Raw genomic sequence first — 27,332 nt, 5'->3', positions numbered from 1 at the left:
CATCACAAACAGACTGTTCAGCTTCCCATTTCCTGTGTATAAGCACAAACCATTCAGCTTCCCGTCTCCTGTGTATAAACACAAACCGTCCAGCTTCCCGTTTCCTGTTTATAAACACCATAATCAATACAAACCATTCAGCTTCCCGTTCCCTGTGTATAAACACTAGTCAACACAAACCGTTCAGCTTCCCGTTTCCTGTGTATAAACACTAGTCAACACAAACTGTTCAGCTTCCTGTTTCCTGTGTGTAAACATCACAATCAACACAAACCATTCAACTTCCTGTTCCCTGTGTATAAACACTAGTCAACACAAACCTTTCAGCTTCCTGTTTCCTGTGTATAAACACAAATCATTCAGCTTCCCGCTTCCTGTGTATAAACACAAACTGTTCTGCTTCCCGTTTCCTGTGTATAAACATCACAATCCACACAAACCATTCAGCTTCCCGTTTCCTGTGTATAAACATCACAATCAACACAAACCGTTCAGCTTCCTGTTCCCGGTGCATAAACATCACAATCAACACAAACCGTTCAGCTTCCTGTTCCCGGTGCATAAACATCACAATCAATACAAACTGTTCAGCATCCTGTTCCCTGTGTATAAACACTAGTCAACACAAACCGTTCAGCTTCCTGTTTCCTGTGTATAAACATCACAATCAATACAAACTGTTCAGCTTCCTGTTCCCTGTGTATAAACACCATAATCAACACAAACCATTCAGCTTCCTGTTCCCTGTATATAAACACTAGTCAACACAAACCTTTCAGCTTCCTGTTTCCTGTGTATAAACACAAACCATTCAGCCTCCCGTTTCCTGTGTATAAACACAAACTGTTCTGCTTCCCGTTTCCAGTATATAAACACCATAATCAACACAAACCATTCAGCTTCCTGTTTCTTGTGTATAAACATCACAATCAACACAAACCATTCAGCTTCCCGTTTCCTGTGCATAAACATCACAATCAATACAAACTGTTCAGCTTCTTGTTTCCTGTGTATAAACATCACAATCAACACAAACTGTTCAGCTTCCTGTTTCCTGTGCATAAACACCATAATCAACACAAACCATTCAGCTTCCCGTTTCCTGCGCATAAACATCACAATCAATACAAACTGTTCAGCTTCCTGTTCCCTGTGTATAAACACTAGTCAACACAAACTGTTCAGCTTCCTGTTTCCTGTGTATAAACATCACAATCAACACAAACTGTTCAGCTTCCCATTTCCTGTGCATAAATATCACAATCAACACAAACCATTCAGCTTCCTGTTTCCTGTGTGTAAAGGGGGTTTCTTCTTTTTTCTTTGTTACTGTTGGGAAAGGGTTTCTTTTTGTTAACTAGCAGGAATGCTAATTTACTGATACCGAGAATGGTATTCCTTTGTAAACCAAATGGGGATTAATGTTCTTTCTTCTGAGTCTGTAAGCTTTTGTTGACGGGCTTTTGGGCAGATCGGCGCGAGGGGGTCGAGAGAGAGGACGCAATGCTCTAAGCTGGGCGAGGATCGGACCCCAAAGGGGGGTCCGAGGCCGGGAGATTCTCCGAGGAGGGGGGATGAAGCTAGATGTGCTTGGTTGACCATTCGGAGGGTCCTGAGCTGTTTGGAGAGTCCGAGGAGTTCGGAGGGTCCTGAGCTGCGAGTCGAGGAGTTCGGAGGGGATCGAATGGTGGCCAGAAGACTTCAGAAATTGAGCTCCAACGGCTGTGCACGAAGTGGTTTGGACTTTGATAAGTTTGGCGCCTTTTCTTTAATTTTCTCTTCAAATATACTGTATCGTTATTAATCACTTAGTTATAGTAACCTTTATAAATTGTACTCATTTAATCGCATATGGTGAACTGTCTGTTTTTGGGTGAGGCGGGGACATCACACAGCATCCACACCAGCTGATTACCCAGTTTGGCGGGGCCGAAGGCTGCTCCCCCTAGACGAAATGAGCTGAGCGAGCCTGAGGCGACCCAGGGGGTTACATGTGCATAAACATCACAATCAATACAAACTGTTCAGCTTCCTATTCCCTGTGTATAAACATCACAATCAATACAAACTGTTCAGCTTCCTGTTCCCTGTGCATAAACATCACAATCAACACAAACCATTCAGCTTCCTGTTTCCTGTGCATAAACATCACAATCAACACAAACCATTCAGCTTCCTGTTCCCTGTGCATAAACATCACAATCAATACGAACTGTTCAGCTTCCTGTTCCCTGTGTATAAACACTAGTCAACACAAACTGTTCAGCTTCCTGTTCCCTGTGTATAAGCACGATAATCAACACAACCCTTTCAGCTTCCTGTTTCCTGTATATAAACATCACAATCAACACAAACCATTCAGCTTCCTGTTCCCTGTGCATAAACACTAGTCAACACAAACTGTTCAGCTTCCTGTTTCCTGTGTATAAACATCACAATCAACACAAACCGTTCAGCTTCCTGTTACCTGTGTATAAACATCACAAACAACACAGACTGTTCAGCTTCCCATTTCCTGTGTATAAACACAAACCGTCCAGCTTCCCGTTTCCTGTTTATAAACACCATAATCAATACAAACCATTCAGCTTCCTGTTCCCTGTGTATAAACACTAGTCAACACAAACCGTTCAGCTTCCCGTTTCCTGTGTGTAAACACTAGTCAACACAAACTGTTCAGCTTCCTGTTTCCTGTGTATAAACACTAGTCAACACAAACTGTTCAGCTTCCCGTTTCCTGTGTGTAAACACTAGTCAACACAAACTGTTCAGCTTCCTGTTTCCTGTGTATAAACACTAGTCAACACAAACTGTTCAGCTTCCCGTTTCCTGTATATAAATACCATAATCAACACAAAACCATTCAGCTCCCCGTTTCCTGTGTATAAACACAAACCGTCCAGCTTCCAGTTTCCTGCCGTGTATAACATGATGACCTGTGGAGCTACTGACGTTCGTCATGTTCCTGCAACATTTTGAGGGAGAAAGGGGCAGGGAAGGGAGGGAGAGGCAGCAGGGAACAAGTTTGGGGCAACAGAGTGAAGGAGGGAGAGGTTGTGCATGGAGGGTCAGTGCCGAGGAGGAGGCTCTCACCTTGATGTGGTCAGCCAGCTGCAGGGTGCAGTCCTCAGTCTGATCTGCCAGGTGGATGCTGTACAGGTGCTATGAGAAGAGAAACTGTCACTCATCCAAGCCCAGAGATGCTGAATGCGATGTGTTTACCCTGGGGCAGGGCGACACTGTGGGACACAGACTGACTCCCTCCTCACCACCCATCAGGCATACTGTGGCATTGGCCTTTACCTTGGGGGCATGGTGGATAGATGTATGGGACACCAACTGACCCCCTCTCCACCACCGCATGTCGGTCACACTACAATATGAGGGTTTCGGGGGGGGGGGGGGGAAGCAGAGGACACAGACTTCCCCCCCCCCCACTTCTCACCTGTCGGTCACATAGTGACATAGTGACGTGGGCGTTTATGCAGGAGACGGGTAGGGGAACTTTGTGGGACACAGTCTCCAGAGGGAGTCAGTGTGGTTTGGTGGTGAGGGTGGGGATCAGGGACCGTCGGTAGAAGGCAATGGGGCATGCAGCAGTGAAAGGGAAGTATGATGAGTGGATTTAAAGGGAGCTGGGAGTGGGTTGTGAAGTCTCAGTGGGTTCAGTGGGAGGGAAGAACAGGGCCCCCAGTGGGTTCTACGGGAAGGGGTGGGAAGTGAGGTCCCTCTGGGTCCAGTGGGAGGGTGGAACAGGGTCCCGGTGAGTCCAATGGGAGGGGGGAACAGGGTCCCAGTGGGTCCAATGGGAGAGGGGAATGGGGTCCAGGTGGGTCCAATGGGAGGGGGGAGCAGGGTCCCGGTGGGTCCAATGGGAGGGGGGAGCAGGGTCCCAGTGGGTTTAATGGGTGGGGGGAGCAGGGTTCCAGTGGGATCAATGGGAGCAGGAAATGGAACCCTGATGGGTTTCAATGGGAGCAACAAATTGGGGCCCTAAGTGGTTACAAAGTGACCAGGAAATGGGCTGTGGTAGGTTGAAAAGGTGCTATTAATGGGCTCCCCAGTGATTTCAAAGGAAATGGGAAACGGATTCCCCAGTGGTTTCAAAGTGAGGGGGAAACGGGGTCACCAGTGATTTCAAAGGGAGGGGGAAACGGGGTCCCCAGTGATTTCAAAAGGAATGGGAAACGGGGTCCACCGTGATTTCAAAGGGAGGGGGAAACAGGGTCCCCAGTGATTTCAAAAGGAATGGGAAACGGGGTCCACAGTGGTTTCAAAGGGAGGGGGAAACGGGCTCCTCTGATTTCAAAGTGAGGGGGAAATGGGGTCCACAGTGATTTCAAAGGGAGGGGGAAACAGGGTCCCCAGTGATTTCAGAGGGAGGGGGAAATGGGCTCCCCTGTGATTTCAAAGGAAATGGGAAACGGGATCCCCAGTGATTTCAAAGGGAGGAGGAAACCGGGTCCCCAGTGATTTCAAAGGGAGGAGGAAACGGGGTCCCCAGGGATTTCAAAGGGAATGGGAAACGGGCTACCCAGTGGTTTCAGAGGGAGGGGGAAACGGGGTCCCCAGGGATTTCAAAGGGAATGGGAAACGGGCTCCCCAGTGAATTCAAAGGGAATGGGAAATGGGCTCCCTAGTGGTTTCAAAGGAAATGGGAAATGGGCTCCCCAGTGGTTTCAAAGGGAGGGGGAAATGGGGTCCCCAGTGATTTCAAAGGAAATGGGAAATGGGCTCCCCAGTGGTTTCAAAGGGAGGGGGAAATGGGCTCCCAGTGGTTTCAAAGGGAGGGGGAAAATGGCTCTCCAGTAATTTTAAAGGGAGGGGGAAACGGGGTCCCCAGTGATTTCAAAGGGAGGGGGAAACGGGGTCCCCAGTGGTTTCAAAGTGAGGGAGAAACGGGGTCCCCAGTGGCTTCAAAGGGAGGGGGAAACGGGGTCCCCAGTGGTTTCAAAGGGAGGGGGAAAATGGCTCTCCAGTAATTTCAAAGGGAGGGGGAAACAGGGTCCTGGTACGTTTAAAGGGAGTGGAAGGCAATGTTTCAGTAAATTCAAAAGATAGATGGGGGATGGCCGAAAGGGTAAGCAGTGACATTGAAGTGGATGACAGGGAAGGGGCTGATGGTGATTGCTGGCAGTACCTGGTAGTATTTGATGGCCTTGGTCAGAGGCTCCACGTTGACTGTCTCGTCGAGCTGGTCTCGGTGCAGCAGCTCGATCAGGGAATCGAGTGACCTCTCGTGCACACTCATCTCTGCATAAAGGCTGCCAATCCGTTTATAAACATCCACGCTGCACTGTTCCAGGGCCCTGGGAACAGCAAATAATCAGCAGTTACAACCTTTGAGCCCTGACCCTGGGCACCTCTGATCCCCAACACCTATCCCTGTAAACTCCGGATCCTGGATCTCTGACCTTTGACCCATATTTAGAAGATATGGTGGGACATCATAGGAACAGGCTCTTCAGGCCACAGTGTTGTACTGAACCAAATAAATTAGTGATCAAAAGGCCAACGAAGCTAAACTAATCCCTTCTACTTACACAGTGTCTATACCTTTCCATTTTCCTCACATTCATGTGCCTATCTAAAGTCCATAATGTATCTGTCTCTACCACCACCCACCATTCTCTGTGTAAAAAAACTTGCCCTTTCACATCTCCTTTGAAATTACCCCCTCTCACCTTAAATGCATGCCCACGTGTACGAGACATTTCAACCCTGGGAGAAAGATATGATTATATACGTGCCTCTCAGAATCTTATAAACCTTTATCAAGATCTCCACTGCTACTGAGAAAACCCAAGTTTGTCCAAACTCTCATTATATCACATGCCCTCTAATACAGGCAGTATTCTGCTAACTCTCTTCTGCACCCTCTCCAGAGCCTCAACATCCACCCTGTAGTGGGGGCAACCAGAACTGTATGCAATACTCCAGATGTGGCTTAATTAGAGTTTTATAAAGTTGCAACAAAACTTGTTGAGAAGATCGAGATGAGCAACGTTTGATGGTTCTGGGCCTGTACTCATTGGTGTTTAGAAGAGTGCAGGAGGATCCCATTAAAACCCATAGAACACTGAAAGGCCAAGATGGAGTGGATGTGGACAGGACGTTTCCAATGGTGGGGGAGCACAACCTCAGAATGAAGGGTCATTTATTTAGAACAGAGATGAGGAAGACTTAAGACAGCGGGTACTGAATCCGTGGAACTCATCGCCACTGTGGAGCCGCCATTAGGTTTATTTAAAGTAGATGTTGATAGGTTCTTAATTAGTCAGGATGTCAAAGGTTTTTGGAAGAAGGGAGGACTTGAGAGGGATAATAAATCAGCCACGATGAAATGACGGAGCAGATTCATTGGGCCAAATGGCCTATTTCTGCTCCCATGTCTTATGATCGCTTGAACTCAATTCCTTGTCTAATGGGGTGTACGGGGTGTCAGAGAGGGGTAGCATCTCTGGTGGGGGAACATGTCGTGTCCTTTTCAGGCGGAGTGTCCACCTTTGGCCCCCACCTGGTACTCAGCTCTCACCTGTGGCTCCCCGTAGTTGTCTGCATGTGACAGCGCTCACACCCCCGGCAAGAGCTTCCACAAGCCGGCTAAACCAGGTGAGGGTAGCTGATGGGTGTCAAACCCTCAGTGAGATAGGGAGTTGTCTATCCCAGCACGTGAAGACAGACTCCGGCGGATTGAGCGGACAAGACCAATGGAAGGTCCAACGGTCAAGAAGGAGGTCTCTGCAAGCATTGTGGAACGCGTACAGCACGACAAGATACAGATGATGTCCTGGTCATCCACTGCGCCTAGTCCCATCTTCAGCCATCTCAACTCTTGTCTTGCCACAAGATCCAGATGGGAATTGGGAAGAGAGAGTGAGGCTGATGCTGTGCAACTGTCCCTCACTTAAATCCAAACCACACGCTAGTCTCAACACTATCATCATCATAATGGTGTCGAGGTCTTCATCAACGATGGACGAACAACCTTGACTAATAAAGGCAAGTATAGCATACGCCTTCCTAACCACCCTAACAACCTGTGCAGCAACTTGCACAGAGGAATGATCTTCCCACTACTCATCAACAGTCCCGTAACAGTGAGGAATGATCTTCCCACTACTCATCAACCGTCCCGGAACAGTGAGGAATGATCTTCCCACTGCTCATCAACAGTCCCATAACAGTGAGGAATGATCTTCCCACTGCTCATCAACAGTCCCGTAACAGTGAGGAATGATCTTCCCACTACTCATCAACCGTCCCGGAACAGTGAGGAATGATCTTCCCACTGCTCATCAACAGTCCCATAACAGTGAGGAATGATCTTCCCACTACTCATCAACAGTCCCGTAACAGTGAGGAATGATCTTCCCACTGCTCATCAACAGTCCCGGAACAGTGAGGAATGACCTTCTCACTGCTCATCAACAGTCCCATAACAGTGAGGAATGATCTTCTCACTGCTCATCAACAGTCCCGTAACAGTGAGGAATGATCTTCTCACTGCTCATCAACAGTCCCGTAACAGTGAGGAATGATCTTCTCACTGCTCATCAACAGTCCCGTAACAGTGAGGAATGATCTTCCCACTGCTCATCAACAGTCCCATAACAGTGAGGAATGATCTTCCCACTACTCATCAACAGTCCCGTAACAGTGAGGAATGATCTTCCCACTGCTCATCAACAGTCCCGGAACAGTGAGGAATGACCTTCTCACTGCTCATCAACAGTCCCGTAACAGTGAGGAATGATCTTCCCACTGCTCATCAACAGTCCCGGAACAGTGAGGAATGACCTTCTCACTGCTCATCAACAGTCCCATAACAGTGAGGAATGATCTTCTCACTGCTCATCAACAGTCCCATAACAGTGAGGAATGATCTTCCCACTGCTCATCAACAGTCCCATAACAGTGAGGAATGATCTTCCCACTACTCATCAACAGTCCCGTAACAGTGAGGAATGATCTTCCCACTGCTCATCAACAGTCCCGGAACAGTGAGGAATGATCTTCTCACTGCTCATCAACAGTCCCGGAACAGTGAGGAATGATCTTCTCACTGCTCATCAACAGTCCCATAACAGTGAGGAATGATCTTCTCACTGCTCATCAACAGTCCCGTAACAGTGAGGAATGATCTTCTCACTGCTCATCAACAGTCCCGTAACAGTGAGGAATGATCTTCCCACTGCTCATCAACAGTCCCGTAACAGTGAGGAATGATCTTCCCACTACTCATCAACAGTCCCATAACAGTGAGGAATGATCTTCTCACTGCTCATCAACAGTCCCGTAACAGTGAGGAATGATCTTCCCACTGCTCATCAACAGTCCCGTAACAGTGAGGAATGATCTTCCCACTGCTCATCAACAGTCCCATAACAGTGAGGAATGATCTTCTCACTGCTCATCAACAGTCCCATAACAGTGAGGAATGATCTTCCCACTGCTCATCAACAGTCCCGGAACAGTGAGGAATGATCTTCCCACTGCTCATCAACAGTCCCATAACAGTGAGGAATGATCTTCCCACTGCTCATCAACAGTCCCATAACAGCGAGGAATGATCTTCTCACTGCTCATCAACAGTCCCATAACAGTGAGGAATGATCTTCCCACTACTCATCAACAGTCCCGGAACAGTGAGGAATGATCTTCCCACTGCTCATCAACAGTCCCATAACAGTGAGGAATGATCTTCCCACTACTCATCAACAGTCCCATAACAGTGAGGAATGATCTTCCCACTACTCATCAACAGTCCCGGAACAGTGAGGAATGATCTTCTCACTGCTCATCAACAGTCCCGGAACAGTGTACTGTCGCTTTACATTTGACCTACCAAGGTGCAACACTTCACATCTGGCCGGGTTGTGAGGGAAGGGCCTTAACCCAATCCCTGTTCCTACAGGACCTTTAACCCAGGCCATGAACTCTGAACAGTAGCCTGACTGTCACGGGGTATGAGGGGCGAGGTACTCACTGCTGGTATTTATGCAGCGTAGCCTGCAGCAGAGTAAGGGAATAGACGAGCCCAGCCCCGAAGCTCAGCTGTTCACCCGCAGCCCCTCGCAGCCCGGGACGCTGGCTGTAATCTTCGTTCAGCTCGAAACGTTCCTGAGCCTGCCTGCTGATCAGCTCAGCCTTGAGACAGAAATAGCAATTAGCCCAGCCGCTCCCTACCACCACAACCTCCCTCCGGCTCCCTCCTCCCCACACCTCACACTCATCGCATCTGTACCATTATCATCCCTCTGCCTCACATTCCTCCCTCCCGCTCCCTTCCCATCCCCACAGTGCACTCCTCCTCCTTTCCCCTCCACCTGCACATGCCCAACCACAACTCTCTCTGGCTCTACATCCATCCCCTCGCAATCACCTCCACTCCACATGCCCAACTCATCCCACCTCACCCTTCCCCTCCGTCCCACTGACTCCCTGTCCAATTCTCCCCATGATGAGCCACAGTCTGCATCCCCTCTCCACCCCCATGAGCCTCACCTACCTTGCAGATGAGCCGTGGGATGAGCAGGAGGACGAGGATGGAGTCATGGTCCCCACCATGACGCAGGAAGAAATCGGGCATGAAGGACGTGAGCAGTGAGACATGGCGGTTCGCCTGCTGAACTTCCATCTGTCGCAGTTCCATTTCGATTGCCTGCCGAGAGATGGAGTTCAGATATAGGACCACGTCACACACAGTCCAGGGGAGAAGGAGACACGGGTCAAGTTACACAAAGACTAGGGGGAGGAGGAGGTCAGCAATGAGATCATATCACACACCATAAGACATAGCAGCAGAATTAGGCCATTCAGCCCATCAAGTCTGCCATTCCATCATGGCTGATCCCAGATCCTGCTCAACTCCATACACCATACTCTTTGATGCCCTGAGCAACTTCTGCCTTAAATATACTCACGGACTTGGCCTCCACCACAATCTGTGGCAGAACATTCCAGATTCACTACTCTCTAGCTAAAAAATTCCTCCATAAATCTATTCTCAAATGTCACCCCTCAGTTTTAAGGCCGTGCCCTCTAGTACTGGATACCCCAGCGATAGGAAACATCCTCTCCACATCCACCTTATCCAGTCCTTTCAACATTCCGAAGATTTCAATGAGATCCCACGTATTCTTCTAAATTCCAGTGAGTACAGGCCCAAAGCTGCCAAACGCTCTTCATATGTTAACCCCTTCATTACCAGAATCATCCTTGTGAACCTCCTCTAGACTCTCTCCAATGACAACACATCCTTTCTGAGAAATGGGACCCAAAACTGTTGACAATACTCTAAGTACAGCCTGACTAGTGTCTTACAAAAGTTCAACATTATCTCTTTGCTTTTAAACAAATGCCAACATTGCATTTGCCTTCTTTACCACAGATTCAACCTGTAAATTAACCTTCTGGGAACCTTGCACAAGGAGTCCTCTGCAACTCTAACGTTTGAACCTTCTCCCCATTTAGATACAAAAATACAACTGCAGATGCTGTGGATCAAAGAATACATACATAACGCTGGAAGAACTCAGCAGGTCAGGCAGCATCCGTGAGAAAAGAGTAGCCAACGTTTCGGGCCGAGACCCTTCATCAGTATCCCCATTTAGAGAATAGTCCAAACTATTGTTCCTTTTTCCAAAATGCATTATCATACATTTCCCAACACTGTATTCCATCTCCACTTTTTTGCCGATTCTTCCAATTTGTCTAAGTCCTGCTGTAATCGCATTGCTTCCTCAGCATTACCTACCCATCCACCTATCTTCAAATCATCTGCAAACTTTGCCACAAAGCCATCAATTCCATTATCCAAATCACTGACAAACAATGTGAAAAGTACCGGTCCCAACCTCTGAGGAACACCACTGGTCACCGGCAAGCCACCAGAAATGGCCCCCCCTTTATTCCTCTATCCATGCCAGTACCTTTCCTGTAATGTCATAGGATTTTATTTTGTTAAGCAGCCTTGTGTAAGGCACCTTATTGCGTGGAGCCACGTTACACAGACCAGGGAGAGAGGGAGCTCCATACTGAGACCACATCACACACAGACCAGGGAGAGAGGGAGCTCCACAATGGGACCACATCACACACAAACCAGGGAGAGAGGGAGCTCCATAATGGAACCACATCACACACAGACCAGGGAGAGAGGAAGCTCCACAATGGGGCCATGTCACACACAGACCAGGGAGAGAGGGAGCTCCACAATGGGACCACATCACACACAAACCAGGGGGACAGGGAGCTCCACACTGGGACCACATCACACACAAACTAGAGAGGGAGCTCCACACTGGGACCACATCACACACAGACCAGGGAGAGAGGGAGCTCCACACTGGGACCATGTCACTCACAGACCAGGGACAGAGGGAGCTCCATACTGAGACCACATCACACACAGACCAGGGAGAGAGGGAGCTCCACAATGGGACCACATCACACACAAACCAGGGGGAGAGGGAGCTCCACAATGGAACCACATCACACACAGACCAGGGAGAGAAGGAGCTCCACAATGAGACCACATCACACACAGACCAGGGAGAGAGGGAGCTCCACACTGGGACCACATCACACACAAAACAGGGAGAGAGGGAGCTCCACAGTGGAACCACATCACACACAACCAGGGAGAGAAGGAGCTCCACAATGGGACCACATCACACACAAACCAGGGGGAGAGGGAGCTCCACATTGGAACCACATCACACACAGACCAGGGAGAGAAGGAGCTCCACAATGAGACCACAGCACACACAGACCAGGGAGAGAGGGAGCTCCACACTGGAACCACATCACACACAGACCAGGGAGAGAGGAAGCTCCACAATGGGGCCATGTCACACACAGACCAGGGAGAGAGGGAGCTCCACAATGGGACCACATCACACAAACCAGGGGGACAGGGAGCTCCACAATGGGACCACATCACACACAAATGAGAGAGGGAGCTCCACACTGGGACCACATCACACACAGACCAGGGAGAGAGGGAGCTCCACACTGGGACCATGTCACTCACAGACCAGGGACAGAGGGAGCTCCATACTGAGACCACATCACACACAGACCAGGGAGAGAGGGAGCTCCACAATGGGACCACATCACACACAAACCAGGGAGAGAGGGAGCTCCATAATGGAACCACATCACACACAGACCAGGGAGAGAGGAAGCTCCACAATGGGGCCATGTCACACACAGACCAGGGAGAGAGGGAGCTCCACAATGGGACCACATCACACACAAACCAGGGGGACAGGGAGCTCCACACTGGGACCACATCACACACAAACTAGAGAGGGAGCTCCACACTGGGACCACATCACACACAGACCAGGGAGAGAGGGAGCTCCACACTGGGACCATGTCACTCACAGACCAGGGACAGAGGGAGCTCCATACTGAGACCACATCACACACAGACCAGGGAGAGAGGGAGCTCCACAATGGGACCACATCACACACAAACCAGGGGGAGAGGGAGCTCCACAATGGAACCACATCACACACAGACCAGGGAGAGAAGGAGCTCCACAATGAGACCACATCACACACAGACCAGGGAGAGAGGGAGCTCCACACTGGGACCACATCACACACAAAACAGGGAGAGAGGGAGCTCCACAGTGGAACCACATCACACACAACCAGGGAGAGAAGGAGCTCCACAATGGGACCACATCACACACAAACCAGGGGGAGAGGGAGCTCCACATTGGAACCACATCACACACAGACCAGGGAGAGAAGGAGCTCCACAATGAGACCACAGCACACACAGACCAGGGAGAGAGGGAGCTCCACACTGGAACCACATCACACACAGACCAGGGAGAGAGGAAGCTCCACAATGGGGCCATGTCACACACAGACCAGGGAGAGAGGGAGCTCCACAATGGGACCACATCACACAAACCAGGGGGACAGGGAGCTCCACAATGGGACCACATCACACACAAATGAGAGAGGGAGCTCCACACTGGGACCACATCACACACAGACCAGGGAGAGAGGGAGCTCCACACTGGGACCATGTCACTCACAGACCAGGGACAGAGGGAGCTCCATACTGAGACCACATCACACACAGACCAGGGAGAGAGGGAGCTCCACAATGGGACCACATCACACACAAACCAGGGGGAGAGGGAGCTCCACAATGGAACCACATCACACACAGACCAGGGAGAGAAGGAGCTCCACAATGAGACCACATCACACACAAACCAGGGAGAGAGGGCGCTCCGCACTGGAACCACATCACACACAGACCAGGGAGAGAAGGAGCTCCACAATGGGACCACATCACACACAGACCAGGGAGAGAGGGAGCTCCACATTGGAACCACATCACACACAGACCAGGGAGAGAAGGAGCTCCACAATGGGACCACATCACACACAAACCAGGGGGAGAGGGAGCTCCACAATGAGACCACATCACACACAGACCAGGGAGAGAGGGAGCTCCACAATGGGACCACATCACACACAAACCAGGGGGACAGGGAGCTCCACACTGGGACCACATCACACACAAACCAGGGAGAGAGGGAGCTCCACACTGGGACCATGTCACACACAAACCAGGGAGAGAGGGAGCTCCACACTGGGACCACATCACACACAGACCAGGGAGAGAGGGAGCTCCACACTGAGACCATGTCACACACAAACCAGGGAGAGAGGGAGCTCCACACTGGGACCACATCACACACAGACCAGGGAGAGAAGGAGCTCCACAATGAGACCACATCACACACAGACCAGGGAGAGAGGGAGCTCCACAATGGGACCACATCACACACAAACCAGGGGGACAGGGAGCTCCACACTGGGACCACATCACACACAGACCAGGGAGAGAGGGAGCTCCACACTGAGACCATGTCACACACAGACCAGGGAGAGAGGGAGTTCAGCAATAGGGCCACTTTCCACACCAACAATGGGCAAAGGGAACTTAGCCCTTGGTCCACGTCACACACAGACCCTGGGAAGGGGGAGCTCAATACTGGGACCACATCCAAGAGAGGGGTCCTTGACGAGGGGAGGGCCTTTGGTTTGCAAGTCCAAAGGTCATTGAAGGTCGTAGAAAGAAAAATAGAGGGTTATAGGGTAGTGTGGGTTTAGTACTTCTTTTAAGGATTATATGGGTCGGCACAACATGGAGGGCTGAAGGGCCTATACTGTGCTGTTCTGTGGTTCTATGGTGGCAGTTCAGGTGGATAACCTGGTGACAAGGCAAATGGGATACTCATCTGTGTTGGTGTGGTTCTGAGTACAGGAGCAGGGAGGTTACAAATCCTGGTCAGACCTCAGCTGGCAAACTGTGTACAGTTCTGGTCACCAAGTATCTGAGAGCCCTGGAGAGGGTGTAGAGGGGATTCACCAGGACACTAGGGCTGGAATATTTCAGTGTAAGGAGAGACTGGTGAGCTGGTTCTAATCTCATACACAGGACGATGAGACGTGGAGGAGGGGTGGGGATATGGCCAGTGCGAGAAGAGGAATTGACTGGCAGGAGAGCGGCCGTCACCTTACCTTAGCATGAGCCTTGGTCTCAGCGAACTTGATCTTGAAGTCGATGATATCGGGTGCTGGCTGCTGTTCCCGCTCGGCCGAAGCTTCCTGCTGGCTCATCAGCTCACGGTTCACCTCCTGGAACAGGGTCGGGTGTGACAGATCAACACACAGCAAACAGCACAGGACAACACACAGCAAACAGCGCAGGACAGGGGTCGGATGTGGCAGATCAACACACAGCAAACAGCACAGGACAGGGACCGGGTGTGGTAGGACAACACACAGCAAACAGCACAGGACAGGGGTCGGATGTGGCAGGACAACACACAGCAAACAGCACAGGACAGGGACCGGGTGTGGTAGGACAACACACAGCAAACAGCACAGGACAGGGGTCGGATGTGGCAGGACAACACACAGCAAACAGCACAGGACAGGGGCCAGGTGGGGCAGGACAACACACAGCAAACAGCGCAGGACAGGGCCAGGGTGTGGCAGGACAACACACAGCAAACAGCGCAGGACAGGGGTCGGATGTGGCAGGACAACACACAGCAAACAGCGCAGGACAGGGGACGGATGTGGCAGGACAACACATAGCAAACAGCGCAGGACAGGGGTCGGATGTGGCGGGACAACACACAGCAAACAGCGCAGGACAGGGGCCGGGTGTGGCAGGACAACACACAGCAAACAGCGCAGGACAGGGGCCGGGTGTGGCAGGACAACACACAGCAAACAGCGCAGGACAGGGCTGGGAGTGGCAGGACATCACACAGCAAACAGCGCAGGACAAGGGCCGGATGTGGCGGGACAACACACAGCAAACAGCGCAGGACAGCGGCCGGGTGTGGCAGGGCAACACACAGCAAACAGCGCAGGACAGGGGTCGGGTGTGGCAGGACAACACACAGCAAACAGCGCAGGACAGGGGTCGGATGTGGCAAGACAACACACAGCAAACAGTGCAGGACAGGGGTCGGATGTGGCAGGACAACACACAGCAAACAGCGCAGGACAGGGGCCGGATGTGGCAGGACAACACACAGCAAACAGCGCAGGACAGGGGTCGGATGTGGCAGGACAACACACAGCAAACAGCGCAGGACAGGGGTCGGATGTGGCAGGACAACGCACAGCAAACAGCGCAGGACAGGGGCCGGGTGTGGCAGGGCAACACACAGCAAACACCGCAGGACAGGGCTGGGAGTGGCAGGACATCACACATCAAACAGCGCAGGACAAGGGCCGGATGTGGCAGGACAACACATAGCAAACAGCGCAGGACAGGGGTCGGATGTGGCGGGACAACACACAGCAAACAGCGCAGGACAGGGGCCGGGTGTGGCAGGACAACACACAGCAAACAGCGCAGGACAGGGGTCGGATGTGGCAGGACAACACACAGCAAACAGCGCAGGACAGGGGCCGGGTGTGGCAGGGCAACACACAGCAAACACCGCAGGACAGGGGCCCGATGTGGCAGGACATCACACAGCAAACAGCGCAGGACAGGGGTCGGATGTGGCAGGACAACACATAGCAAACAGCGCAGGACAGGGGTCGGGTGTGGCAGGACAACACACAGCAAACAGCGCAGGACAGCGGCCGGGTGTGGCAGGGCAACACACAGCAAACAGCGCAGGACAGGGGTCGGGTGTGGCAGGACAACACACAGCAAACAGCACAGGACAGGGGTCGGATGTGGCAGATCAACACACAGCAAACAGCGCAGGACAGGGGCCAGGTGTGGCAGATCAACACTCAGCAAACAGCGCAGGACAGGGGCCGGGTGTGGCAGATCAACACACAGCAAACAGCGCAGGACAGGGGTCGGATGTGGCAGATCAACACACAGCAAACAGCGCAAGACAGGGGCAGGGTGTGGCAGATCAACACACAGCAAACAGCGCAGGACCGGGGCCGGGTGTGCCAGGACAACACATAGCAAACAGCGCAGGACAGGGGTCGGATGTGGCAGGACAACACACAGCAAACAGCGCAGGACAGGGGCCGGATGTGGCAGGACAACACACAGCAAACAGCGCAGGACAGGGGCCGGATGTGGCAGGACAACACACAGCAAACAGCGCAGGACAGGGGCCGGGTGTGGCAGATCAACACACAGCAAACAGCGCAGGACCGGGGCCGGGTGTGGCAGGACAACACACAGCAAACAGCGCAGGACAGGGGCCGGATGTGGCAGGACAACACACAGCAAACAGCGCAGGACAGGGGTCGGATGTGGCAGGACAACACACAGCAAACAGCGCAGGACAGGGGTCGGATGTGGCAGGACAACACACAGCAAACAGCGCAGGACAGGGGCCGGATGTGGCAGGACAACACACAGCAAACAGCGCAGGACAGGGGCCCGATGTGGCAGGACAACACACAGCAAACAGCGCAGGACAGGGGTCGGATGTGGCAGGACAACACATAGCAAACAGCGCAGGACAGGGGCCGGATGTGGCAGGACAACACACAGCAAACAGCGCAGGACAGGAGTCGGATGTGGAAGGACAACACATAGCAAACAGCGCAGGACAGGGGTGGGGTGTGGCAGGACAACACACAGCAAACAGCGCAGGACAGGGGCCGGGTGTGGCAGGGCAACACACAGCAAACAGCGCAGGACAGGGGTCGGATGTGGCAAGACAACACACAGCAAACAGCGCAGGACAGGGGCCGGATGTGGCAGGACAACACATAGCAAACAGCGCAGGACAGGGGTGGGGTGTGGCAGGACATCACACAGCAAACAGCGCAGGACAGGGGCCGGGTGTGGCAGGGCAACACACGGCAAACAGCGCAGGACAGGGGTCGGATGTGGCAGGACAACACACAGCAAACAGCGCAGGACAGGGGTCGGATGTGGCAGGACAACACACAGCAAACAGCGCAGGACAGGCGTCGGGTGTGGCAGGACAACACACAGCAAACAGTGCAGGACAGGGGCCGGATGTGGCAGCACAACACACAGCAAACAGCGCAGGACAGGGGCCGGGTGTGGCAGGACAACACATAGCAAACAGCGCAGGACAGGGGCAGGGTGTGGCAAGACTACACACAGCAAACAGCGCAGGACAGGGGTCGGTTGTGGCAAGACAACACACAGCAAACAGCGCAGGACAGGGGTCGGATGTGGCAGGACAACACACAGCAAACAGCGCAGGACAGGGGCCGGATGTGGCGGGACAACACATAGCAAACAGCGCAGGACAGGGGTCGGATGTGGCAAGACAACACACAGCAAACAGCGCAGGACAGGGGTCGGATGTGGCGGGACAACACACAGCAAACAGCTCAGGACAGTGGCCGGGTGTGGCAGGACAACACACAGCAAACAGCGCAGGACAGGGGTCGGATGTGGCAGGACAACACACAGCTAACAGCGCAGGACAGGGGCCGGGTGTGGCAGGACAACACACAGCAAACAGCGCAGGACAGGGGTCGGATGTGGCAGATCAACACACAGCAAACAGCGCAGGACAGGGGCCGGGTGTGGCAGATCAACACACAGCAAACAGCGCAGGACAGGGGTCGGATGTGGCAGATCAACACACAACAAACAGCGCAGGACAGGGGCCGGGTGTGGCAGATCAACACACAGCAAACAGCGCAGGACAGGGGTCGGATGTGGCAGGACAACACATAGCAAACAGCGCAGGACAGGGGTCGGATGTGGCAGGACAACACACAGCAAACAGCGCAGGACAGGGGCCGGGTGTGGCAGATCAACACACAGCAAACAGCGCAGGATAGGGGTGGGGTGTGGCAGGACAACACACAGCAAACAGCGCAGGACAGGGGCCGGGTGTGGCAGGGCAACACACAGCAAACAGCGCGGGACAGGGGTCGGATGTGGCAAGACAACACACAGCAAACAGCGCAGGACAGGGGTCGGATGTGGCAGGACAACACACAGCAAACAGCGCAGGACAGGGGTCGGATGTGGCAGGACAACACACAGCAAACAGCGCAGGACAGGGGTCGGGTGTGGCAGGACAACACACAGCAAACAGCGCAGGACAGGGGTCGGATGTGGCAGGACAACACACAGCAAACAGCGCAGGACAGGGGCCAGGTGTGGCAGGGCAACACACAGCAAACAGCGCGGGACAGGGGTCAGATGTGGCAAGACAACACACAGCAAACAGCGCAGGACAGGGGTCGGATGTGGCAGGACAACACACAGCAAACAGCGCAGGACAGGGGTCGGATGTGGCAGGACAACACACAGCAAACAGCGCAGGACAGGGGTCGGGTGTGGCAGGACAACACACAGCAAACAGCGCAGGACAGGGGCCGGATGTGGCAGGACAACACACAGCAAACAGCGCAGGACAGGGGCCGGGTGTGGCAAGACAACACACAGCAAACAGCGCAGGACAGGGGTCGGTTGTGGCAAGACAACACACAGCAAACAGCGCAGGACAGGGGTCGGATGTGGCAGGACAACACACGGCAAACAGCGCAGGACAGGGGTCGGATGTGGCGGGACAACACACGGCAAACAGCGCAGGACAGGTGCCGGGTGTGGCAGGACAACACACAGCAAACAGCGCAGGACAGGGGCCGGGTGTGGCAGGACAACACACAGCAAACAGCGCAGGACAGGGGTCGGATGTGGCAGGACAACACACAGCAAACAGCGCAGGACAGGGGTCGGATGTGGCAGGACAACACACAGCAAACAGCGCAGGACAGGGGTCGGATGTGGCAGGACAACACACAGCAAACAGAGCAGGACAGGGGTCGGATGTGGCAGGACAACACACAGCAAACAGCGCAGGACAGGGGTCGGATGTGGCGGGACAACACACAGCAAACAGCGCAGGACAGGGGTCGGGTGTGGCAGGACAACACACAGCAAACAGCGCAGGACAGGGGTCGGATGTGGCAGGACAACACACAGCAAACAGCGCAGGACAGGGGTCGGATGTGGCAGGACAACACACAGCAAACAGCGCAGGACAGGGGTCGGATGTGGCAGGACAACACACAGCAAACAGCGCAGGACAGGGGTCGGATGTGGCAGGACAACACACAGCAAACAGCGCAGGACAGGGGCCGGGTGTGGCAGGACAACACACAGCAAACAGCGCAGGACAGGGGCCGGGTGTGGCAGGACAACACACAGCAAACAGCGCAGGACAGGGGCCGGGTGTGGCAGGACAACACACAGCAAACAGCGCAGGACAGGGGTCGGGTGTGGCAGGACAACACACAGCAAACAGCGCAGGACAGAGGCCGGGTACCGGAGGGGGAGGGGAGAGTGCCAGATACCGGAGGGGGAGGGGAGAGAGCCGGATACCGGAGGGGGAGGGGAGAGAGCTGGATACCGGAGGGGGAGGGGAGAGTGCCAGATACCGGAGGGGGAGGGGAGAGTGCCAGGTACCGGAGGGGGAGGGGAGAGAGCCGGGTACCGGAGGGAAAGGGAGAGAGCCGGATACCGGAGGGGGAGGGGAGAGAGCCGGATACCGGAGGGGGAGGGGAGAGAACCGGGTACCGGAGCGGGAGGGGAGAGAGCCGGGTACCAGAGGGGAAGGGAGAGTGCCGGATACCGGTTTGGGAAGGGAGAGTGCCGGGTACCGGAGGGGAAGGGAGAGAGCCGGATACCCGAGGGGGAGGGGAGAGAGCCAGGTACCGGAGGGGGAGGGGAGAGAGCCGGGTACCGGAGGGGGAGGGGAGAGTGCCAGATACCGGAGGAGGAGGGGAGAGTGCCAGGTACTGGAGGGGAAGGGAGAGAGCCGGATACCGGAGGGGGCGGGGAGAGTGCCGGGTACCGGAGGGGGAGGGGAGAGAGCCGGGTACCGGAGGGGGAGGGGAGAGTGCCAGATACCGGAGGGGGAGGGGAGAGAGCCGGGTACCGGAGGGGGAGGGGAGAGAACCGGGTACCCGAGGGGGAGGGGAGAGAGCCAGGGCATAGAGTGTGTGGAGAGCCTTTGAGGACTCTACCTGCAAGTGTGAGGTGAGCTGTCGGTATTTGTGGATGGTTTGTTGGTAGTCAGCCACTGTCTCCTGTGCGGCCTCCGCCCGTCTCTGTGCCTCTCGCACACGTGTAGCGCCCAGGTCCAGCTGCTCACGCAGCTCCAGTTCCGTCTCCCGTGCATTTTCTTGCAGCTCGTCATTCATTTCGTTAATGGCTTCCTACAAGGTTGAGGGGGAGGCAGCAACTGAGTCACAGCACCGGCACTTGACCCTCATTCCCAATAATCCCCAATCCCTAACCCTGTACCGTATCCACAGCCACGTCAGGATCCCTCCTGGAGCACGTAGGGGCGTGGCAGAGAAACGCAGTGGAGCACAGCCACTACCTCGAAGCTGTTCCCTGATCACCATTGACTATCCCTCACCCCTCCTTCCACTGATGTCCCAGGCACAACCTCAAACCCTCTCCCCCTGGGTCACAACCCTGACCCCGACCACAACTCATTCAATACACTGACCCCTCCAACTGGGTCACAGCCCTGACCCCCTTCCTGCTTGGTTACAGCTCTGACCCGACCCCTTCCTGGGTTTAAGACTTGACCCTCAGGTTCCTTAACAGGTCTCTCTGATTCCTGATGACTGCTTTCACTGTCAAACATGATGGGGTCTTTGCCTAGCCCTGACACCTGACCCTGTGGTGACCCAGGAACAGCCGTTTATACTCACCAAGTCACTGACCGTCTCTCTCAGTTCCCGCACTTTCTCCTCCAGGTCCAGGTTCCTGTCGGTCAGGGTCTCCACCATCTCCTCGGCCCCCAGCGCGGCATCCACCTGGCACAGAATGTCAGGTCAACACAATACTCCTCTCTCTCAGTCCCATACCACCCCTACTCCCCCAGACACTTACTCAAATACCCACTCCACTGCAATCCCTCAGCCAGTGCCCAGCCCATACAGACCTGCTCCTTAAGCTCATCGATGGTGCTCTCAGCTTGTCGCAGCTCCTGCTCGAGTCTGTCCCGCTGCTGCCTCAGGCTCTCCAGCTCGGATGCTTTGCGCTCCATTGCCTTCTGCAACTTGGTGTGTTCCTGCTTCTCCGAAGCTGACAAGTCCCGCATCCTACCCAGCACACAGAGTCAGCAGGTCAGAGGGCCAGGGGAGGTGGGGGGGGGGAAGAGGGGGCACGGGAGATGGGGGTTAGGGGAGAGGGGCAGGGCAAGCCCAAGAAAGAGCAGTGTGGGGGCCCAGGAAAGGGCAGGGGGGCCCAAGAAAGGGCAGGGGGGAGAGCGAATGTGAGTGTGAGTGAGTGTCTTTGTGTGAGTAGGACACTGACCTGACCAGAGCTTCCTTCAGCCGACTGTTCTGCTCCTCCAGCTGTTTCAGTTGGTAACTGGAGGCAGCTCCGTCCGTACCTGTGGAACACTTTGTCAGTGTGGGTCATGGATGCTCACCTGTATTCCTACCCTTCCCCTTCACCCCCTCATCTCTCCCTAATGACAACAACTGCATGAAGTGCATCCCAATTTCCCAACGAAACCCAATTTCCATCGGGATCAATAAAGTATGTCTGTCTGTCTGTCATCCAGCTGCAACTTCTGACAATCCAGGGTGAACTCCAGATCAATCCGGAGGCTGAAGGGACAGAAACATGGAAAACCTACAGCATAATACAGTCCCTTCGGTCCATAGTGCTTTGCCAAACACATACTTAATTTAGAAATTACTTAGGGTTACCCATAGCCCACTATTTTTCTAAGCTAGAGAGGAGTCTCCTAAAAGACCCTATCTGTTCTGCCTCCACCACTGTTGCCGGCAGCCCATTCTACGCACTTACCACTCTGAGTAAAATACCTACCCCTGTTATCTCCTCTGTACCTACTTCCAAGCACCTTAAAACTGTGCTCTCTCTTGCTAGCTATTTCAGCTCTGGGGAAACGCCTCTGACTATCCACACAATCAATGCCTCTCATCATCCTGTACGCCTCTATCAGGTCACCTCTCATCCTCCATCGCTCCAAGGAGAAAAGGCCGAGTTTACTCAACCTATTCTCATAAGGCATGCTCCCCAGGCAGCATCCCGGCAAATCTCCGCTGCACCCTTTCTAGTTTCCACATCCTTCCTGTAGTGAGGTGACCAGAACTGAGCACAGTACTCCAACTGGGGCCTGACAATGGTCCTATATAGCTGTAACATTACCTCTAAGCTCCTAAACTCAATCCCATGATTGATGAAGGCCAATGTACCGTATGCCTTCTTAACCACAGAGTCAACCTGTGTAGCAGCTTTGAGCGTCCTATGGACTCGGACCCCAAGATCCCTCTGATCCTCCACACTGCCAAGAGTCTTACCATTGATACTATATTCTGCCATCATATTTGACCTACCAAAATGTACCACCTCACACTTATCTGGGTTGAACTCCATCTGCCTCTTCTCAGTCCAGTTTTTCATCCTATTGATGTCCCACTGTAACCTCTGATAGCCCTCCACACTATCCACAACACCTCCAACCTTTGTGTCATCAGCAAATGTACTAACCTATCCCTCCACTTCCTCATCCAGGTCATTTCTAAAAATCACGGAGAGAAGGGGTCCCAGAACAGATCTCTGAGGCCTCTGACCTCCATGCATGGATGATAGATAGAAAATATAGAGAGGTAGTTACACCCAAGGTGCAGGACAAAGGAAATTTGGTGACTGTTAGGGAAGGGAAAGGGGATAGGCAGCCAGTGCAGAGAACCCCTGTGGCCATCCCCCTCAACAACAGGTATATCACTGTCGGGAGGGGGATGACAAAATATTGCAAATTCACAGTGGTTGGGTCTCTGGCATCGAGTCTGGCTCCTTCTTTATATCTGCCCAGGACAGTAGAGATGCCAGGCAGGATGGTTGAATGCTCCTCGTGTGGGATGTGGGAAAGCAGGGAGACATCCACTGTCCCTGATGACTACAACTGTGAGAAGTACATCCAGCTGCAGCTTCTAACACTCCATCTTAAGGAGTTGGATCTGGAACTGGATGAACTTTGGATCATTCAGGAGGCTGAAGGGTTGATCAATAGGACATATAGAGAGAGTTACATCCAAGGTGCAAGCCACAGGGATCTGGGTGAAAGTCGAGTGGATGGAAAGGGATAGGCAGCCAGTGCAGGGTACTTCTCTGACTGTTGCCCTTAACAACCGCTTGGATACCGTAGGCAGGGACATCCTAGGAGAGGAGAGTCACAGTAGATGGGGTCTGGCTCCGCACAGGTGAACTGTAGTGATAGGGGATTTCTCAGTTAGGGCAACAAACAGGAGATTCTGTGGACGAGAACAAGGTTCCCAAGTGGTTTATTGCCTCCCAGGTGCAAGGGTAAGGGACATCTCAGATCAAGCCCACAGCATTCTGAAGTGGGAGAGTCTGCAAGCAGAGGTCGTGGTCCCCCTTGTTACCAGCGACGTTGGCAGGAGGGGTATGAGGTCCTGCAAAGTGAGTTCAGTGCTTGCTACCCGTGCCATGTACTAGTGAGGACAGAAATAGAAAGATTATACATTTTAATATGTGACTAAGGAGCTGGTATAATGAGGGAGGGCATAAGATTTTTTGGATCATTGGGCTCTCTTCCAGGGAAGGTGAGACCTGTACAGAAGGGATGGTTTGTGTCTGAACTGGAAAGGGAGTATTATTCTAGTGGGAAGGTTTGCTAGAGCTGCACGGTGGGGTTTAAACTAGAGTTGCAGGGAGACAGGAACCAGAGTGCCAGAACAGTTAGTGGAGAGGTTGTGGAGATAGATATTGTAAGACCTCAGACAAAGTCAGGAATCAAAAGGTTCGTCATAGTGCGACTGTTGTTCTGAACTGCATATATTTCAATGCAAGAAGTATTGCAGGAAAGGCAGATGAGCTCAGGGCATGGATCAACACCTGGAACTATGATGCTGTAGCTATTAGTAAGACTTGATTGCAGCAAGGGCAGAACTGTTCCAGGGATTTTAAAGCGATAGAGTCTGAGGAACTAAAGTGGGACAAGTTGCATTTCTAATCAGGGAAGATGTCATCGCAGTGCTCCATCAGGACGGACTGGACGACACAACTAGTGAGGCTTTATGGGTGGAATTGAGGAATAAGCAAGATATGACCATATTTGATTCCAGGTCTCCTACTAGGGAACGAGACAAGGCAGGTAACTGAAGCTTGTGTAATGACCACAATGCCATCAGTTTCAAAGTAAATAAGGAAAAGATAGGTCTGGTCTGCAGATTGAGATTCTAAATTTTGAAGGAATCAGAAAGGATCTGGCAAGTGTGGATTGGGACGGGGATGGGGAACCAGTATGATAGAGCTGAGGATTATCCAGCAGGTTTACAAGTAGATGATGGGTGTAACAAGAATTTAAGGAAGGACAAGCCAATGATTGGATGCAAATGCAAACAGTGAAAAGAGTTAAATTGGACCAGAGGCAAAATTCAAAACTGTGAAGAAGACAGGACTGAAGGTGCTGTAGTTAAATGCGTGTAGCATTTGGAATAAGGTGGAGCAATTAAAGATGGTCGGTATGACATTGTGGGCATCACTGAGCTGTGGCTGAAAGAAGGACGTAGTTGAGAGCTTAACAACAAAGGATATACTCAGTACCGAAACGACAGGCGGAAAGGCATAGGTGGTGGTGTAGCTCTGTTGCTAAGAGATGGAATTAGATCTTTAGAAAGAGATGATATAGGGTCAGAGAATGTTGAATCTCTGTGGGTGTAGCAAAGAAATTACAAGGGTAAAAAAACCATTATGAGAATCAGATATAAGCCTCCAAATAGCCAAGATGTGGGGTTGAGATTGCAAAGGGAGCTGGAAAAGGCATGTAATAAAGGTAATGATACGATTGCAATGGGGGACTTCAATATACAAGCAGATTGGGAAAATTAGGTTGGTGTCAAGATTGCAAGAGAGGGAACTTATTGAATGCCTACGAGATGGCTCTTTAGAGCAGCTTGTGCTTGAGCCTACTTGGGGAAAGGCTGTCTTAGATTGAGTGTTGTGTAATTAACCCGGATCTTATAGAACATAGAACAGTACAGCACATTATAGGCTTCAGTCCACAATGTTGTGCCGACCCTCAAACCCTGCCTCCCATATAACCCCCCCACACCTTAAATTCCTCCATATACCTGTCTAGTAGTCTCTTAAACTTCACTAGTGTATCTGCCTCCACCACTGACTCAGGCAGTGCATTCCACGCACCAACCACTCTCTGAGTGAAAAACCTTTCTCTAATATCCCCCTTGAACTTCCCTCCCCTTACCTTAAAGCCATGTCCTCTTGTACTGAGCAGTGGTGCCCTGGGGAAGAGGCGCTGGCTGTCCACTCTGTCTATTCCTCTTAATATCTTGTACACCTCTATCATGTCTCCTCTCATCCTCCTCCTCTCCAAAGAGTAAAGCCCGAGCTCCCCTTAATCTCTGATCATAATCCATACTCTCTAAACCAGGCAGCATCCTGGTAAATCTCCTCTGTACCCTTTTCAATGCTTCCACATCCTTCCTATACTGAGGTGACCAGAACTGGACACAGTAATCCAACCTCACTCATATTGTCCTCACCGTTATTAGGGAGCTTAATGTAAAGGAACCCTTAGGAGGCAGTGATCATAATATACAATTTCAGAAAGAGAAGAGCAAGTCACGTGTATCAATACTGCAATGGAATAAAGGGAATTACAGAGGCATGAAAGAGGAGCTTGCCCAGGTAGATTGGAGGGGGATACTGGCAGGGATGACAGCAGAGCAGAGATGGCTGAAGTTTCTGGGAATAGTTCACAGGGCGCAGGATAGATATGTCCCACAGAGTTCTCAAATGGCAGAGGTAAGCAACCATGGCTGACAAAGGAAGCCAAGGAAAGGGTTTATAAGGTAGCAAAAATGAGTGGGAAGTTGGATGATTGGGAAGTTTTTAAAATCCAACAAAAGGCAACTTAAAAAGCTATAAGAAGGGAATAGATGAACTATGAGGGAAGACTAGCCAATAATATAAAGCAGGATACCAAAAGCTTTTCCAGTTACATAAAAAGAAAAAGGGAGGTGAGAGTTGACATTAGATCACTGGAAAATGATGCTGGTGAGTTAGTAATGGGGGGAGGGGGGGAGAGCAGAGAAATGGCAACTGTTAGTAAATGCAAGATCATCCACTTTGGAAGGAATAATAGAAGAGCAGATGGTGAAAGATTGCAGCATGCTGTTGTGCAGAGGGACTTGTTAGTGCTTGTTCATGAATTGCAAAAAGTTGGCTTGCAGGTACAACAGGTTATTAAGAAGGCAAATGGTACATTGGCCTTCATTGCTAGAGGGATTGAATTCAAGAGCAGGGAGGTCATGCTGCAACTATACAGGGTACTGGTGAGGCTGCACCTGGAGTACTGTGTGCAGTTCTGGTTTCCATACTTGAAGAAGGATATACTGGCTTTGGAGGCAGTACAGAGGAGATTCACCAGGTTGATTCCAGAGATGAAGGGGTTAACCTATGAGGAGAGATTGAGTCACCTGGGACTATACTCTCTGGAATTTAGAAGAATGATAAGGGATCTTAAAAAAACATACAAAATTTTGAAAGGGATAGATAAGATAGTAGAAAAGTCATTTCTACTTTTCTACTAGAACTAGAGGACATTGCCTCAAGATTCAGGGGAGAAGATTTAGGTCGGAGATGAGGAGAAACTGTTTTTCCCAGACAGTGGTGAATCTGTGGAATTCTCTGCCCAGGGAAGCAGATGATGCTTCTTCACTGAATATATTTAAGATACAGTTAGATAGATTTTTACTTAGTAAGGGAACTAAGGGTTATGGGGAAAAGGCAGGTAAACAAAGCTGAGTTTATAGACAGA

At 52.1% G+C, this 27,332-nt stretch overlaps 1 protein-coding gene across 7 annotated transcripts in view; it reads right to left on the bottom strand.

The window, feature by feature from the left end:
- Nucleotides 1-27,332, bottom strand: part of LOC132392016 (dynactin subunit 1-like) — a 284,878-nt gene that overhangs the window by 62,520 nt on the left and 195,026 nt on the right. For all 7 annotated transcript variants that reach the window (XM_059965917.1, XM_059965919.1, XM_059965915.1 and 4 more), the window contains 9 exons: nucleotides 21,812-21,890; nucleotides 21,438-21,597; nucleotides 21,205-21,309; nucleotides 20,506-20,697; nucleotides 14,563-14,679; nucleotides 9,512-9,664; nucleotides 8,990-9,150; nucleotides 5,141-5,309; nucleotides 3,094-3,162 (listed from right to left, as the gene is read on the bottom strand). In XM_059965917.1, coding sequence (XP_059821900.1) covers nucleotides 3,094-3,162; nucleotides 5,141-5,309; nucleotides 8,990-9,150; nucleotides 9,512-9,664; nucleotides 14,563-14,679; nucleotides 20,506-20,697; nucleotides 21,205-21,309; nucleotides 21,438-21,597; nucleotides 21,812-21,890 — 1,205 coding nt within the window. The remainder of the gene's footprint in view (nucleotides 1-3,093; nucleotides 3,163-5,140; nucleotides 5,310-8,989; nucleotides 9,151-9,511; nucleotides 9,665-14,562; nucleotides 14,680-20,505; nucleotides 20,698-21,204; nucleotides 21,310-21,437; nucleotides 21,598-21,811; nucleotides 21,891-27,332) is intronic.

The sequence above is a fragment of the Hypanus sabinus genome, chromosome 3 (genome assembly GCF_030144855.1).
Source record: "Hypanus sabinus isolate sHypSab1 chromosome 3, sHypSab1.hap1, whole genome shotgun sequence".
NCBI classification, from domain to species: domain Eukaryota; kingdom Metazoa; phylum Chordata; class Chondrichthyes; order Myliobatiformes; family Dasyatidae; genus Hypanus; species Hypanus sabinus.
The sequence above is the reverse complement of the archived record's forward strand: the minus strand, read 5'-3'. Positions and strand labels throughout refer to the sequence as shown.